Raw genomic sequence first — 16,840 nt, 5'->3', positions numbered from 1 at the left:
TATATACTAATCATACACCGACCTACCTGTTACCATATGCACTAATCACACCCCGACCTACCTGTCACCATATACACTAATCACACACCGACCTACCTGTCACCATATACACTAATCATACACCGACCTACCTGTTACCAGTGCTGAATTATGGTTTTGTTCTGCCCTAGACAAGACAAAGATCGGGCACCCCTCGCATCAAAATATGCCCCATTTCTTCCTGTTTAGGTTCCACCCCTTCATCTGTAAACACCGCCTCTTTCTATTAGAGCTCCACCTCTTTAGAAAAGGGGGATGAGAGTGAGGGGATGGGTGTGAGAGGGGGCTCCCCTACCTCCCCCCCCCACACTACACCATGAGGATCTCGCTTTTCTACAGCCTGTGACCCATAAAGTTGGGTAGGCATCCATAGGTCATTAGATAATATTTAGTAAGGAGGTTATCCAAAAGGCATTAGAGAATACAGAGATGGGAACTAAATGTCCAAAATATGGAAAGCTAATGGTAGGATGAATTTCAGTAAAGCAAGAGGTGAACCGTAGAAGGGTAGGTGTCCATAGTACAGTAGGTAGTATAGAGAAGGGTAGGTGTACAGTAGGTAGTATAGAGAAGGGTAGGTGTCCATAGTACAGTAGGTAGTATAGAGAAGGGTAGGTGTCCATAGTACAGTAGGTAGTATAGAGAAGGGTAGGTGTCCATAGTACAGTAGGTAGTATAGAGAAGGGTAGGTGTGTATAGTACAGTAGGTAGTATAGAGAAGGGTAGGTGTACATAGTACAGTAGGTAGTATAGAGAGGGGTAGGTGTACAGTAGGTAGTATAGAGAAGGGTAGGTGTCCATAGTACAGTAGGTAGTATAGAGAAGGGTAGGTGTCCATAGTACAGTAGGTAGTATAGAGAAGGGTAGGTGTGCATAGTACAGTAGGTAGTATAGAGAAGGGTAGGTGTATATAGTACAGTAGGTAGTATAGAGAAGGGTAGGTGTGTATAGTACAGTAGGTAGTATAGGGAAGGGTAGGTGTCCATAGTACAGTAGGTAGTATAGAGAAGGGTAGGTGTACATAGTACAGTAGGTAGTATAGAGAAGGGTAGGTGTACATAGAGCAGTAGGTAGTATAGAGAAGGGTAGGTGTATATAGTACAGTAGGTAGTATAGAGAAGGGTAGGTGTACAGTAGGTAGTATAGAGAAGGGTAGGTGTCCATAGTACAGTAGGTAGTATAGAGAAGGGTAGGTGTACATAGTACAGTAGGTAGTATAGAGAAGGGTAGGTGTACATAGTACAGTAGGTAGTATAGAGAAGGGTAGGTGTATATAGTACAGTAGGTAGTATAGAGAAGGGTAGGTGTACATAGAGCAGTAGGTAGTATAGAGAAGGGTAGGTGTATATAGTACAGTAGGTAGTATAGAGAAGGGTAGGTGTACAGTAGGTAGTATAGAGAAGGGTAGGTGTCCATAGTACAGTAGGTAGTATAGAGAAGGGTAGGTGTACATAGTACAGTAGGTAGTATAGAGAAGGGTAGGTGTACATAGTACAGTAGGTAGTATAGAGAAGGGTAGGTGTATATAGTACAGTAGGTAGTATAGAGAAGGGTAGGTGTGCAGTAGGTAGTATAGAGAAGGGTAGGTGTCCATAGTACAGTAGGTAGTATAGAGAAGGGTAGGTGTACATAGTACAGTATGTAGTATAGAGAAGGGTAGGTGTACATAGTACAGTAGGTAGTATAGAGAAGGGTAGGTGTACAGTAGGTAGTATAGAGAAGGGTAGGTGTACAGTAGGTAGTATAGAGAAGGGTAGGTGTGCAGTAGGTAGTATAGAGAAGGGTAGGTGTATATAGTACAGTAGGTAGTATAGAGAAGGGTAGGTGTCCATAGTACAGTAGGTAGTATAGAGAAGGGTAGGTGTCCATAGTACAGTAGGTAGTATAGAGAAGGGTAGGTGTCCATAGTACAGTAGGTAGTATAGAGAAGGGTAGGTGTCCATAGTACAGTAGGTAGTATAGAGAAGGGTAGGTGTCCATAGTACAGTAGGTAGTATAGAGAAGGGTAGGTGTCCATAGTGCAGTAGGTAGTATAGAGAAGGGTAGGTGTATATAGTACAGTAGGTAGTATAGAGAAGGGTAGGTGTGCATAGTACAGTAGGTAGTATAGAGAAGGGTAGGTGTGCATAGTACAGTAGGTAGTATAGAGAAGGGTAGGTGTATATAGTACAGTAGGTAGTATAGAGAAGGGTAGGTGTCCATAGTACAGTAGGTAGTATAGAGAAGGGTAGGTGTCCATAGTACAGTAGGTAGTATAGAGAAGGGTAGGTGTACATAGTACAGTATGTAGTATAGAGAAGGGTAGGTGTCCATAGTACAGTAGGTAGTATAGAGAAGGGTAGGTGTACATAGTACAGTAGGTAGTATAGAGAAGGGTAGGTGTACATAGTACCGTAGGTAGTATAGAGAAGGGTAGGTGTACATAGTACAGTAGGTAGTATAGAGAGGGGTAGGTGTACAGTAGGTAGTATAGAGAAGGGTAGGTGTCCATAGTACAGTAGGTAGTATAGAGAAGGGTAGGTGTCCATAGTACAGTAGGTAGTATAGAGAAGGGTAGGTGTGTATAGTACAGTAGGTAGTATAGAGAAGGGTAGGTATCCATAGTACAGTAGGTAGTATAGAGAAGGGTAGGTGTCCATAGTACAGTAGGTAGTATAGGGAAGGGTAGGTGTCCATAGTACAGTAGGTAGTATAGAGAAGGGTAGGTGTATATAGTACAGTAGGTAGTATAGAGAAGGGTAGGTGTACAGTAGGTAGTATAGAGAAGGGTAGGTGTCCATAGTACAGTAGGTAGTATAGAGAAGGGTAGGTGTACATAGTACAGTAGGTAGTATAGAGAAGGGTAGGTGTACATAGTACAGTAGGTAGTATAGAGAAGGGTAGGTGTATATAGTACAGTAGGTAGTATAGAGAAGGGTAGGTGTGCAGTAGGTAGTATAGAGAAGGGTAGGTGTCCATAGTACAGTAGGTAGTATAGAGAAGGGTAGGTGTACATAGTACAGTATGTAGTATAGAGAAGGGTAGGTGTACATAGTACAGTAGGTAGTATAGAGAAGGGTAGGTGTACAGTAGGTAGTATAGAGAAGGGTAGGTGTACAGTAGGTAGTATAGAGAAGGGTAGGTGTGCAGTAGGTAGTATAGAGAAGGGTAGGTGTACATAGTACAGTAGGTAGTATAGAGAAGGGTAGGTGTCCATAGTACAGTAGGTAGTATAGAGAAGGGTAGGTGTCCATAGTACAGTAGGTAGTATAGAGAAGGGTAGGTGTCCATAGTACAGTAGGTAGTATAGAGAAGGGTAGGTGTACATAGAGCAGTAGGTAGTATAGAGAAGGGTAGGTGTACAGTAGGTAGTATAGAGAAGGGTAGGTGTCCATAGTACAGTAGGTAGTATAGAGAAGGGTAGGTGTATATAGTACAGTAGGTAGTATAGAGAAGGGTAGGTGTCCATAGTACAGTAGGTAGTATAGAGAAGGGTAGGTGTCCATAGTGCAGTAGGTAGTATAGAGAAGGGTAGGTGTATATAGTACAGTAGGTAGTATAGAGAAGGGTAGGTGTGCATAGTACAGTAGGTAGTATAGAGAAGGGTAGGTGTCCATAGTACAGTAGGTAGTATAGAGAAGGGTAGGTGTCCATAGTACAGTAGGTAGTATAGAGAAGGGTAGGTGTCCATAGTACAGTAGGTAGTATAGAGAAGGGTAGGTGTACATAGAGCAGTAGGTAGTATAGAGAAGGGTAGGTGTCCATAGTACAGTAGGTAGTATAGAGAAGGGTAGGTGTGTATAGTACAGTAGGTAGTATAGAGAAGGGTAGGTATCCATAGTACAGTAGGTAGTATAGAGAAGGGTAGGTGTCCATAGTACAGTAGGTAGTATAGGGAAGGGTAGGTGTCCATAGTACAGTAGGTAGTATAGAGAAGGGTAGGTGTATATAGTACAGTAGGTAGTATAGAGAAGGGTAGGTGTACAGTAGGTAGTATAGAGAAGGGTAGGTGTCCATAGTACAGTAGGTAGTATAGAGAAGGGTAGGTGTACATAGTACAGTAGGTAGTATAGAGAAGGGTAGGTGTATATAGTACAGTAGGTAGTATAGAGAAGGGTAGGTGTGCAGTAGGTAGTATAGAGAAGGGTAGGTGTCCATAGTACAGTAGGTAGTATAGAGAAGGGTAGGTGTACATAGTACAGTATGTAGTATAGAGAAGGGTAGGTGTACATAGTACAGTAGGTAGTATAGAGAAGGGTAGGTGTACAGTAGGTAGTATAGAGAAGGGTAGGTGTACAGTAGGTAGTATAGAGAAGGGTAGGTGTGCAGTAGGTAGTATAGAGAAGGGTAGGTGTACATAGTACAGTAGGTAGTATAGAGAAGGGTAGGTGTCCATAGTACAGTAGGTAGTATAGAGAAGGGTAGGTGTCCATAGTACAGTAGGTAGTATAGAGAAGGGTAGGTGTCCATAGTACAGTAGGTAGTATAGAGAAGGGTAGGTGTACATAGAGCAGTAGGTAGTATAGAGAAGGGTAGGTGTACAGTAGGTAGTATAGAGAAGGGTAGGTGTCCATAGTACAGTAGGTAGTATAGAGAAGGGTAGGTGTATATAGTACAGTAGGTAGTATAGAGAAGGGTAGGTGTCCATAGTACAGTAGGTAGTATAGAGAAGGGTAGGTGTCCATAGTGCAGTAGGTAGTATAGAGAAGGGTAGGTGTATATAGTACAGTAGGTAGTATAGAGAAGGGTAGGTGTGCATAGTACAGTAGGTAGTATAGAGAAGGGTAGGTGTCCATAGTACAGTAGGTAGTATAGAGAAGGGTAGGTGTCCATAGTACAGTAGGTAGTATAGAGAAGGGTAGGTGTCCATAGTACAGTAGGTAGTATAGAGAAGGGTAGGTGTACATAGAGCAGTAGGTAGTATAGAGAAGGGTAGGTGTACAGTAGGTAGTATAGAGAAGGGTAGGTGTCCATAGTACAGTAGGTAGTATAGAGAAGGGTAGGTGTCCATAGTACAGTAGGTAGTATAGAGAAGGGTAGGTGTCCATAGTGCAGTAGGTAGTATAGAGAAGGGTAGGTGTACATAGTACAGTAGGTAGTATAGAGAGGGGTAGGTGTACAGTAGGTAGTATAGAGAAGGGTAGGTGTGCATAGTACAGTAGGTAGTATAGAGAAGGGTAGGTGTGTATAGTACAGTAGGTAGTATAGAGAAGGGTAGGTGTACATAGTACAGTAGGTAGTATAGAGAAGGGTAGGTGTCCATAGTACAGTAGGTAGTATAGAGAAGGGTAGGTGTACATAGTACAGTAGGTAGTATAGAGAAGGGTAGGTGTCCATAGTACAGTAGGTAGTATAGAGAAGGGTAGGTGTACATAGTACAGTAGGTAGTATAGAGAAGGGTAGGTGTACATAGTACAGTAGGTAGTATAGAGAAGGGTAGGTGTCCATAGTACAGTAGGTAGTATAGAGAAGGGTAGGTGTCCATAGTACAGTAGGTAGTATAGAGAAGGGTAGGTGTCCATAGAGTACATAGCTGTCCAGGGACTGTAGGTAGGTGTACACACGGTCAGGTAGGTGTCCCTAGGATTGAGGGGACAATATCTGGTCGGTCTCCATTCTCCAGGCCTGAGATGGGATATTGTAGGTTCCCCACTCACCTGCAGGGGGCGGAGAAGAGCCCAGATATTCCCTCTTCTTCCTCTTCATTATCAGTCACAATCTTGGGCAGGGAGTCTGGAAAGTAGAATATGGTTTCTAACCTCCTGAATGGGCTCGCTGAGTGCATAATACTCGTGCCCGAGACAGGAAAGGCTTCTAACCCCTGTGATTGGCCGGCTTGTCATGTACTTTCTCGGGGTGGGCGGAGACCAGGCTGAGATACTAGGATCCTAGTAAGACACATTGGAGTTATCAGAAGATCTGCGCTGATCACAGACCGAGACATGATCTGTCCCCCGACTTCTGTGTATAGAGGTGAGTGCACATCCCGGGGGGGGGGGGGGGGGGGGGGGGGGGGGGGGGGGGGGGGTGGGTTGGGTTGTAATATAATTTTTGAAATTATTGATCACTGGGGATTATTAATAGAAATTCTCCCCCCTGAGATCTGTAGGATTTCTATCCCCCCCTCTGCCCCCCCATACACACTGTGACACTTCTCTATGGAAATCCCACCAACCAATCACCTTCCATTCTCAGAGTTTTCCTGAAGAAACAGAAGATAGAAGCTGATTGGTTGCCATGCACATCTACTACAGATTCTCTCTTCTCTCCCCCGATAACAACCAATCAGATTTCTGGGGTCAGGTGCAGAAGATGGGAGGAGATTGTAAACCAGAAAACATCAGATAAATCCTAGAATACCTTCACCGATCCGACAACAGAGGAGAGAAGTCTGACCGATCACCGTCTGTACCGTCTTTTTCAGAGTTACAGACACTGCAGTTCCCTCTTCCTCCATAGGGGGAGCACACACAGCTCCAGAGACTGCAGTTCCCTCTTCCTCCATAGGGGGAGCGCACACAGCTCCAGAGACTGCAGTTCCCTCTTCCTCCATAGGGGGAGCACACACAGCTCCAGAGACTGCAGTTCCCTCTTCCTCCATAGGGGGAGCACACACAGCTCCAGAGACTGCAGTTCCCTCTTCCTCCATAGGGGATAGAAAATATAAAATTCCAGGAAATGTCAGTCGGTTCCTCCGGTGTGTTTTCTCTCCGGTGTGAGATGAAATCTCCGGACACTCCCCGCTCTTCTCTCCCCACATCTCCGCCTCCCGCTCATCACATCCCCGCACAGATCTCCGGTGTCCTCCAACATATAACACGATCTGCGCTCTCTCTCTCTATTGTACGTCGTCTCTCCTCTGACAGAACCTACACACTCCACCAATCAGCAGCACCCTACACCTACATGTCAGTCCCCGCCCATGTCCCGTGTGCAGTAGTGGGCGCGGTCACAGCAATGTCTCCGCGTTCTGATTGGCTGCACACAGTATTAGATCAGATACAAAGTATCTATTTATATCTTTACAGGAAATAGAGGGGCGTGTACAGGAGGGGAGTTACATCACGTGATCCCACATTCCTCTGATCACAGGACGGAACTGTGTGTAACCCCTTATCTACCGGAACAATTTTATAATTTTCACACAATAAGACTTTATTTTTTTTTATATAGAAATGACTGCAACAGCACAAAGGTGTTTATTTGATGAAAGGGGAGGCCCTGGATATATATATATATATACATTTAGTGGACATAAGGTCCTTTTTTAACCACTTCAATTCCCGGGCACTTAAACCCCCTTCCTGCCCAGGCTAATTTTTCAGCTTTCAGCGCTGTCGCAATTTGAATGACAATTGCGCGGTCATACAACACTGTCCCCAAATCACATTTTTATAACAAAAAAAGATTCCCCCACAAATAGAATTTTTTTTTTGTGGTATTTGATCCCCTCTGCGGTTTTTATTTCTTGCGCTATAAACAAAAATAGAGCGACAGTTTTGGAAAAAAAAATATATATATTTTTAACTTTTTGCTTTAACCACTTGTGGACCGCCGCACGACTATATACGTCAACAGAATGGCACGGCTAGGATGAAGGAAAAAAGGTGGGACAGCCGCACTCCAAAAAAACTCCTCCTTTAATTAAAAATCACAAAATACATGCCACAGCAAAAAACAGCTTTTCTTTTGTTGTGCTGTTTTTTGCTGTGGCATGTATTTTGTGATTTTTAATTAAAGGAGGAGTTTTTTTGGAGTGCGGCTGTCCCACCTTTTTTCCTTCATCCTAACCTGCATTTTGATTGCACTGCCTGCACCCTTGGCTTGGACCACAGGAATCAGATTACCTGGTTCTCTTTGAGCGGTTACCCACTCTCTCATTTCAGAATGGCACGGCTGGGCACAAGGACATGTGTATATCTATGTCCTTTTTAAGAGCCCAGCCGTGGGTCGCGAGCGCGCCGGCGGCGGCGCCCTCACGAACCAGTCCGAATCTCCGTGACAGCGGCCGCGGAACCGATCGCCGTGGGTGTCCTGCGATGGGTCACAGGATCTGAAGAACGGGGAGAGGTGAGTGTAAACACACCTTCCCCGTTCTTCATTGTGGCAGTGTCAGTGATCGTCTGTTCCCTGATATAGGGAAAGACGATCACTGACGTCACACGTCCAGCCCCGCCCCCCCTACACTCAGAAACACATATGAGGTCACACTTAAAGCGGGAGTTCACCCGAAAAACTATTTTTAACATTAGATTGAGGCTCATTTTGTGAAGGGGAATCGGGTGTCTTTTTTTAAATCGAAGCAGTACTTACCGTTGTAGAGAGCGATCTTCTCCGCCGCTTCCGGGTATGGGTCTTCGGGACTGGGCGTTCCTATTTGATTGACAGGCTTCCGACAGGCTTCCGACGGTCGCATCCATCGCGTCACGAGTAGCCGAAAGAAGCCGAACGTCGGTGCGGCTCTATACGGCGCCTGCGCACCGACGTTCAGCAACTTTCGGAAAATCGTAACGCGATGGATGCGACCGTCGGAAGCCTGTCAATCAAATAGGAACGCCCAGTCCCGCAGCCCATACCCGGAAGCGGCGGAGAAGATCGCTCTCTAAAATGGTAAGTACGGCTTCGATTGTAAAAAAAACACCTGATTCCCCTTCACAAAACGAGCCTCAATCTAATGTTAAAAATTACGTTTTTAGGTGAACCTCCACTTTAACCCATACAGCGCCCCCTAGTGGTTAACCCCTTCACTGCCATTTTCACAGTAATCAGTGCATTTTTATAGCACTTTTCGCTGTGAAAATGACAATGGTCCCAAAAATGTGTCAAAATTGTCCGATGTGTCCGCCATAATGTCACAGTCACAAAAAAAAAATCACTGATCGCCACTGTAACGGAATGACCCGGGACATCCAGAGACTTTGTGAGGATGGGGGATACTCCTGTGTCAGCGTCACTGATAACTCTTGGGTCTGAGTCCACCCTGTGTCTTTTGGGCATGGGGTGGCAAGGGAATCATAATTCATGTATTACATGAGATAGGACATCAATAATAATTCATATTGCAGGATCTTGAGAGATTGCAAGATGTGGGCCCAACCAGTCAATAGTGACTCATTTCTAGTGACATGCTAATTGCATCAGGGCTTGGAAGACATTCCATTGTCCTTGTGTAAAGGTGTTGTAACGGACAGGTGTTAATCCCAGGTCTGCTCCCAGAACTCTAATTATGCATACTAAATACTGCTTACGTGTGATAACACTGTCTAGAGCCTAGCCTATTGATGCTCAGAGGTGTCAAGCTGTGTGCGGAGACGGAGTGGGTGAAGGTGTTTTGTTGTTTTGTTGTTGATTAAGGAATGTTAAGTAATTACCCTTAGTGTGTGATTAGGGGGGTGGAGATCTCATTGTCCCTTTGAATACTGTCACATGCTTGTACTGTATAAAAAGATGAGAAGAAACCATTAAAGTGATCATTACATTTGGAACAAGTACAGAGCTACGTGTCTCGTCTTGATTCTGGGAAAATGGGATGGATCGGGTCCTGTTTGTTGGAGTGTCGATAAGCTGTTGTGACTGGGATGGAAGGTCGTAAACGGTGGTGATTCCATCCCTTAAAGGACGGCTACAAGGACACAGGACGATGGAGACGCTGTATGAACGGCTGAAGCTCTCTTCCCTCAATGACTTACTGGAGAGCCGGGGCAGATCGGCCAGCAACCGTAAGAGAAGGGACATTATCGCACAACTTGTCGAAATGGATAGAGCTGAGAGGCCCAGCATAACAGACAGGACACCCGATGAAGAGTTTTGGGACCGGGCTGTTAGACGTGGACTGGCACAGTATGGACCTAATCCTCCAACGGAGATCATAGACCGGGTTATAGCGGCTGTGGATGCCACTTGGCTACAGCAAAGAGGTGCTGCAGCAGCAGAGGTCACAGCAGCACCAACTGAAGAGAGGGGAGAGGTACAGATGCCAGTCACCATGGAAGTGGAGTTCCAGGGAGCCGGGGCAACTGGCCCCTCTCCCCAGCAACAAGCTGTGGTGGTAAAGCATTTACTCCCAGCTGAATCTCTGGCGGCAGGGCAGGATGCGACTGGCTGCCGCACACGACTGCAGCTTGAGCTGACATCGGGGGATGGGACTGTGGTCTCCCCCCAAAGCGACCCAGCAGAAGAGCTGGCAACAGAGCAGAGTGCCACAAGCCTCTGCTCTCACCTAGCAGGAGAGGGAGTTCCTATGGGAGTGGATGGGACTGTGGTCTCCACTCAAAGCGACCCAGCAGAAGAGCTGGCAACCGAGCAGAGTGCCACAAGCCTCTGCTCTCTACTAATGGAAGAGGGAGTTCCTGGGGCAGTGGATGGGACTGTGGTCTCCACTGACACAACCCCAGAAAATGGTGCGTCACCGAGACAGGATCATGTCGGCTTGGCTTTGCAAGCATCGGGGGATTTTCACCTACCAGTGGATGGGACTTCAGTCTCCACTGGTATACCCCAGGAATGATGGCCAGTTGGCCCAGATCCCCAGCAGCATGAGGAACTGAGCCCAGTCACCCTGTCTTCTCTCCAGCGGCTGAAAGGACTCCAGGGAGAAGGGCCAGTCCAGGCCTCTCCCCAGCGGCAGGCAGATTCTCTGAGAGAGACAGAGGTTGGCTGGGTGAGTAATGCTCTGTTTGGAGCAATTTATTTGGGGTACGGTACGGATACCAGCATTGGAGGACTGGATCTACTGACTGACTTCGGAGTCAACCCGTTCGGGGTCTCCTCCTGTGTCAGTCTCCCACCGAAAGGGGAGAGATGTAACGGAATGACCCGGGACATCCAGAGACTTTGTGAGGATGGGGGATACTCCTGTGTCAGCGTCACTGATAACTCTTGGGTCTGAGTCCACCCTGCGCCTTTTGGGCATGGGGTGGCAAGGGAATCATAATTCATGTATTACATGAGATAGGACATCAATAATAATTCATATTGCAGGATCTTGAGAGATTGCAAGATGTGGGCCCAACCAGTCAATAGTGACTCATTTCTAGTGACATGCTAATTGCATCAGGGCTTGGAAGACATTCCATTGTCCTTGTGTAAAGGTGTTGTAACGGACAGGTGTTAATACCAGGTCTGCTCCCAGAACTCTAATTATGCATACTAAATACTGCTTACGTGTGATAACACTGTCTAGAGCCTAGCCTATTGATGCTCAGAGGTGTCAAGCTGTGTGCGGAGACGGAGTGGGTGAATGTGTTTTGTTGTTTTGTTGTTGATTAAGGAATGTTAAGTAATTACCCTTAGTGTGTGATTAGGGGGGTGGAGATCTCATTGTCCCTTTGAATACTGTCACATGCTTGTACTGTATAAAAAGATGAGAAGAAACCATTAAAGTGATCATTACATTTGGAACAAGTACAGAGCTACGTGTCTCGTCTTGATTCTGGGAAAATGATATGGATCGGGTCCTGTGGGTTGGAGTGTCGATAAGCTGTCGTGACTGGGATGGAAGGTCGTAAACGGTGGTGACCGTTACAGCCGCCATTAGTAGTAAGAAAAAAAAAATTAATAAAAATGCCATAAAACTATCCCCTATTTTGTAAACGCTATACATTTTGCGCAAACCAATCGATAAACGCTAATTGCGATTTTTTTCTTTTTCCCAAAAATATGTAGAAGAATACGTATCGGCCTGAACTGAGGAAAAAAATATTATTTTTTTCAAAAAAAAATTGGGATATTTATTATAACAAAAAGTAAAAAATATTGTGTGTTTTTTTTTTCAAAATTGTCGCTCTATTTTTGTTTATAACGCAAAAAATAAAAACCGCCGAGGTGATCAAATACCACCAAAAGAAAGCTCTATTTGTGGGGGAAAAGGACGTCAATTTTGTTTGGGAGCCACGTCGCACGACCGCGCAATTGTCAGTTAAAGCGAAGCAGTGCCGGAAGCTGAAATTTCGCCAGGGCAGGAAGGGGGTATATGGGCCCAGTAAGCAAGTGGTTAAGGTGGGATGAGCTCCCTCCAGGCATACCTGCCCTTAATCTCTCCATTATTATATATTGCTCCAACTTTGGAGGCTCTCAAAATGTTGGAGTGCCGTGACGTGGCTCTGCAGGTCACTCGTGTATTTCCAAATGTGTGCAAACCAAACCCCTTGTTTTAAGGTGAACTGTTGGACAGGATAATTGGGTTCATTGCAGGCTGGCTGGCAAGTAAGCTAGGATTTTTTTTTGCTTTTTGATTATGTAAATGGATCCTAATATTTTTTTTACCTCCATCTCCCGAAGTCTTCGGATCTCCCATCAGTAGTCCTCAGCTGGCCATGACAATATCCTCAATAGCAGGGCTCGACAAAATCCGGGCACCCGGTTGCTATTGCGACAAGAAATAGTGACCTGGAGCCCGGGGAAGCTTAGGCCTGCAGAAGACCGCAAAGCTGCGGCCTCAATTACCGCCCGACGCGCGGCGGGGAGGTGGGGATGCACAGAGACACAGGATGTTTTTTTGAGTTACAGAGGAGGTCTTGGGCTAGAATTGTTGCTCTCGCTCTACCAATCGCGGCGATACCTCACATGTGTAGTTTGAATACCGTTTACATATGCGGGCGCTACTCACGTATGCACTCGCTTCTGCGCACGAGCTCGGCGGGACAGGGCGCGTTTTCTGGCTCCCAACTTTTTTAGCTGGCTCCTAGATTCCAAGCAAATTTTTTGAACCCTGCTCAATAGAAATGGACACACAAAGAACTGGAGCAGATGAGGCTTTGGGACGATCGTTGAGTTTATATTCCTCCTCCTCTGCTGGGACTCTGTTCCTAATCATTACACCAGAGATTGCAGTTGGAATTCAGGGACACTATGAAAGTTCTGCTCACATTTCTGATGTCTTCTCCCCCCAGGTCTCCTGTGTATGATGATCATATCGGTGTCATCAGGAACGGTGTATATACAGAGCGGATCAGACATCACTGACTGTAATATGAAGTGTCCTCAGGATAAAAAAGGTAAAATGGAGCTGTACAGAGAGTGCGGAGAGAAGACGATGATCGAGTATTTCCCGCATTATCGTTCCACGAATTATCATGACCCCAGAATCCAACTGGACAGAGACAGCGGCTGCTGGAAGCTGACACAGGCCAGGAAGGACGACTCCTGTGTGTATGAGACCTGGTGCTACATTTACAATGATAAGGATTATCTATTGTCCTCTACAGAGATCCGTGTTCTGGGTAAGAGTCCTTATACTGCATCACACTTCTCTCCACAGTGCATTGTACTCTATAGGGGAAGAAGTGTCTGTTATACAGGATGAGGGAGGAGAGGAAAGGAGTTCTTCATATAACAGATTTCTAGTAATCCCCACTGATATCTACCCATCTCTCCTACTCAGTAGTGATAGGCCCGATGTTCAACTCGAACATCGAGTGTTCATAGAATAAATGGGGCGCTCGTGGGACGTTTGCCCGCCGGCGAGCACCCCATCACAGTGCATTGATGGATTGGCTGCTGATTGGCCAAAGCATTCACCTGACATGTATGCTTTGGCTAATCACAGCACAGTGTACTATCGGAGCCATGCTTGGCCAAAGGCAGGGTACCTTTGGCCAATCATGGCTTTAGGGGTCCACTATATAAGGCTGCTTCCAATGGCAGCCGTATGTAGTGTGTTATAGAAGAGAGAGATTAGGCAGGTTGGTCAGTGGGTTGAGCCTGCAGTCAGTGTAGAATATATAATACAGTGCAGTGCAGAGTATACAGTGCAGTGCAGAGTATATAATACAGTGTATTGAAGTGGTTAAAAGGAAACCTATGACAGAATTAATAAAAAAAAAACAGCATGAGGGCCCCCAAAAACCATACCAGGCCCTTTGGGTCTGGTATAGATTTTAAGGGAAACTCCACCCCTACATTTTTTAAAATGGGGACCCCCAAAATCCATACCAGACCCTTATCCAAGCATGCAGCTTGGCAGGCCAGGAAAGCGGGGGGGGGGGAGGCGAGCAAGCACCCCCCTCCTGAATCATACCAGGCAGCTTGCCCTCAATATAGGAAGGGTGCTTTTGGGTGCCCCCCAAAGCTCCTCATCCCTATGTTGATGGGGACAAGGGCCTCTTCCCGACAACAATGGGCTGTGGTTGTTGGGGGGGTCTGCTGGCGGGTGGCTTATCGGAATCTGGAAGCCCCCTTTAACAAGGGGGACCAGATCCCGTCCCCCCATGTGAATGGGTATTGGGTACATTTGTACCCCTACCCATTCACCAAAAAAGTGTCAAAGTAATAACCACAGGAAACAGTTTTTGATAATTCCTTTATTAAAAGAGTAAAAATAGGGTTCCTCGATGTAATTCACCGTCAGTCGCCCGCCACATCTGGAAAAAAAATCTCCACCTTCCGGGAGGCCACCGGCCCTCTGCCTCCTCTCTGCTTGGACAGCTCTTATATAGGCAAGGGGCAGGGCCACCTGGCTACATCATCCTGTAGCACCGCCCCTTCTGATGTCATGTAACGTCAGAAGGGGTGGTGCTGCCAGGTGACATAAAAGGGTGGCCCAGCCCCGCCCCTTGCCTATATAAGAGCTGTCAAAGCAGAGAGCAGGCAGAGGGCCGGTGGCCTCCCAGAAGGCGGAGCGTGTTTTTTCTATTTTTCAGGTCCAGCGGACGAAGTGCGTGACGGTGGATTACATCGACGGACACTAATTTTTTTTCCTTTTTTTTTCTTTTATGATAAAGGACTTGTCAAAAACTGTTTCCTGTGTTTCTTACTTTTTGACACTGTTTTGGTGAATGGGTAGGGGTACTCGATACCCATTCACATAGGGGGTTGGGATCTGGGGGCCCACTTGTTAAAGAGGGCTCCCAGATTCCGATAAGCCCCCCACCCACAGACCCGACAACCACAGCCCAGGGTTGTCGGGAATAGGCCCTTGTCCCTATAAAGATGGGGACAATGTGCTTTGGGGTTTGGGGGGCACAGAGCCAAAGCACCCACCCCCCATGTTGAGGGCATGTGGTCTAGTATGGTTAAGGAGGGGTTCCCTCGCTCGCCCCCCTTTTTCCTGACCTGCCAGGCTGCATGCTCTGATAAGGGTCTGTTATGGATTTTGGGGGACCCTACACTATTTTAACAATTTTTTTTTTTTTTTTTTTTTTATCTGTATTGCTGGGAACCGGCAATACATTACAGGTTACATTACAAGTTTAATTGACATATTTTCCTTTAGAAATGTCATTATTGCTGCAGCATGTTCTATACATCGTACAGATGTGTCACAGGCAGACTAAGGGGACCCCCAGGCACGATGTTTAAATGAATATTTTATTTTTATTGTTTCACTTTAAGCATAATTAAAATCACTGCTCCTTTAAAAACAATTGTTTTAAAAACTTTTTTTTTGCATTGATACATGTCCCCTGGTTCCAATACACTTTTTACGGCAATAACTTGCATATAAGCCTTTAAAATGAGCACTTTTGATTTTTCACGTTCGTGTCCCATAGACTTTTTAATAGGGTTTGCATGTTTGCTCGACCTTTTTGCCTGTTTCAGATGTTCTGGTGCGAACCGAACGGGGGGGGGGGGGGGGGTGTTCTGCCCACCCCTTCTACTCGGTATAAGTATACAATAAGAAAATGAAATGATACAATCATAACACTGGGGACTGTATGTGGGGAAAGAGGATTCGGGTCACATGAGTATAAAGCAGTGTATATAAGTATACAATAAGAGCTAGCACTCTATTCCATGTATCTGGGCTCTGTGTTGGTGATCTATGACTGATGGTGACTGTCCTTCTCCTGATCATTCCAGATCCGGTTCTCATCTCCAACATCTCCAGCACCGGGGGCCGGCTGGGTGAGGAGACGGCGGTGAGCGTCCAGTTCTCTGGAGAAGAGAGCGCTGTGACCTGGGAGGTGGACGGGGAGCCTCTCCCTGAAAGATACCGGCTGATAGATGACAATAGGACTCTGATTATCCCCGGTGTGCGGAGAGACGACGCCGAGAGGAGATTCCGGGTCAGGATCACAAACCCGGTCAGTGAGGAGATCCGGGAATACCGGCTGGAGGTCAGAGGTGAGAGGGGCAATTACTGGGGGAATAGAGGAGGGTGTCATTCTTCCCTGGGACTTGCACTATATACTGTATATATGTGTGTATAAAGTATACAGTATGAGGTCAGTGTGCAGGTTATATATAATAAAGCAGAAGTTTGCTAATGTGTATACATTGTAATGTAACAAAGCAGACTGTAGAAGGATACATTGTATATTGTGATCACACATGTAATCTCTCACACAGAGATCTCTTCTAAACATTCTATTTATTTTCTGACAGATCTTCCATCAGATTATACAAGATCCCGAATTTTTCTCATTCCTGGAATGCTCGGTGTGATTATTGGGATTATCGTGGTGTCTCTGGTGAGTAATGGTTACATCTTTCCTTTCTGTGATTGGATTATTCCTCTAGAGAGACCCTGTTGATTTAGCATGGATCTATACCGGGGGTCTCCAAACTTTTGAAACAAAGGGCCAGTTTACTGCCCCTTAAACTTTAGGGGGGCCTGACTGTTGCCAGCGGGAGTAGAAAATGCCCCGGGATCGGTGGGAGTAAATCATGCCATAGGTTTGGTGTTTAGTGAGAGTAAAACAAATTACATCATTGGTGTCAGTGGGAGGAATAGTGCCCATCATTGGTGTCAGTGGGAGGAATAGTGCCCCATCATTGGTGTCAGTGGGAGGAATAGTGTCCCATCATTGGTGTCAGTGGGAGGAATAGTGTCCCATCATTGGTGTCAGTGGGAGGAATAGTGCCCCATCATTGGTGTCAGTAG

At 46.0% G+C, this 16,840-nt stretch overlaps 1 protein-coding gene across 1 annotated transcript; it reads left to right on the top strand.

Annotated features, from left to right (window-relative positions):
- Positions 1-5,906: 5,906 nt before the first annotated feature.
- Positions 5,907-16,636, top strand: LOC120922019. Its single transcript, XM_040334555.1, has 4 exons — positions 5,907-5,991; positions 12,909-13,238; positions 15,817-16,080; positions 16,342-16,636. The coding sequence occupies exons 1-4, from the start codon at positions 5,961-5,963 to the stop codon at positions 16,488-16,490; spliced, it is 774 nt and encodes a 257-aa protein (XP_040190489.1). The 5' UTR covers positions 5,907-5,960; the 3' UTR covers positions 16,491-16,636.
- The last annotated feature ends 204 nt before the right edge of the window (positions 16,637-16,840 follow it).

Source organism: Rana temporaria, unplaced genomic scaffold (assembly GCF_905171775.1).
Source record: "Rana temporaria unplaced genomic scaffold, aRanTem1.1, whole genome shotgun sequence".
NCBI classification, from domain to species: Eukaryota; Metazoa; Chordata; class Amphibia; order Anura; family Ranidae; genus Rana; species Rana temporaria.
This window is presented reverse-complemented; position numbering and strand designations above follow the sequence as displayed.

Coding starts and splice junctions, on each gene's coding strand:
- LOC120922019 (XM_040334555.1), top strand. CDS start 5,961: ATGATCTGTCCCCCGACTTCTGTGTATAGAG. Junction 5,992..12,908: donor CCCGACTTCTGTGTATAGAG/GTGAGTGCACAT, acceptor TTCTCCCCCCAG/GTCTCCTGTGTATGATGATC. Junction 16,081..16,341: donor ATACCGGCTGGAGGTCAGAG/GTGAGAGGGGCA, acceptor ATTTTCTGACAG/ATCTTCCATCAGATTATACA.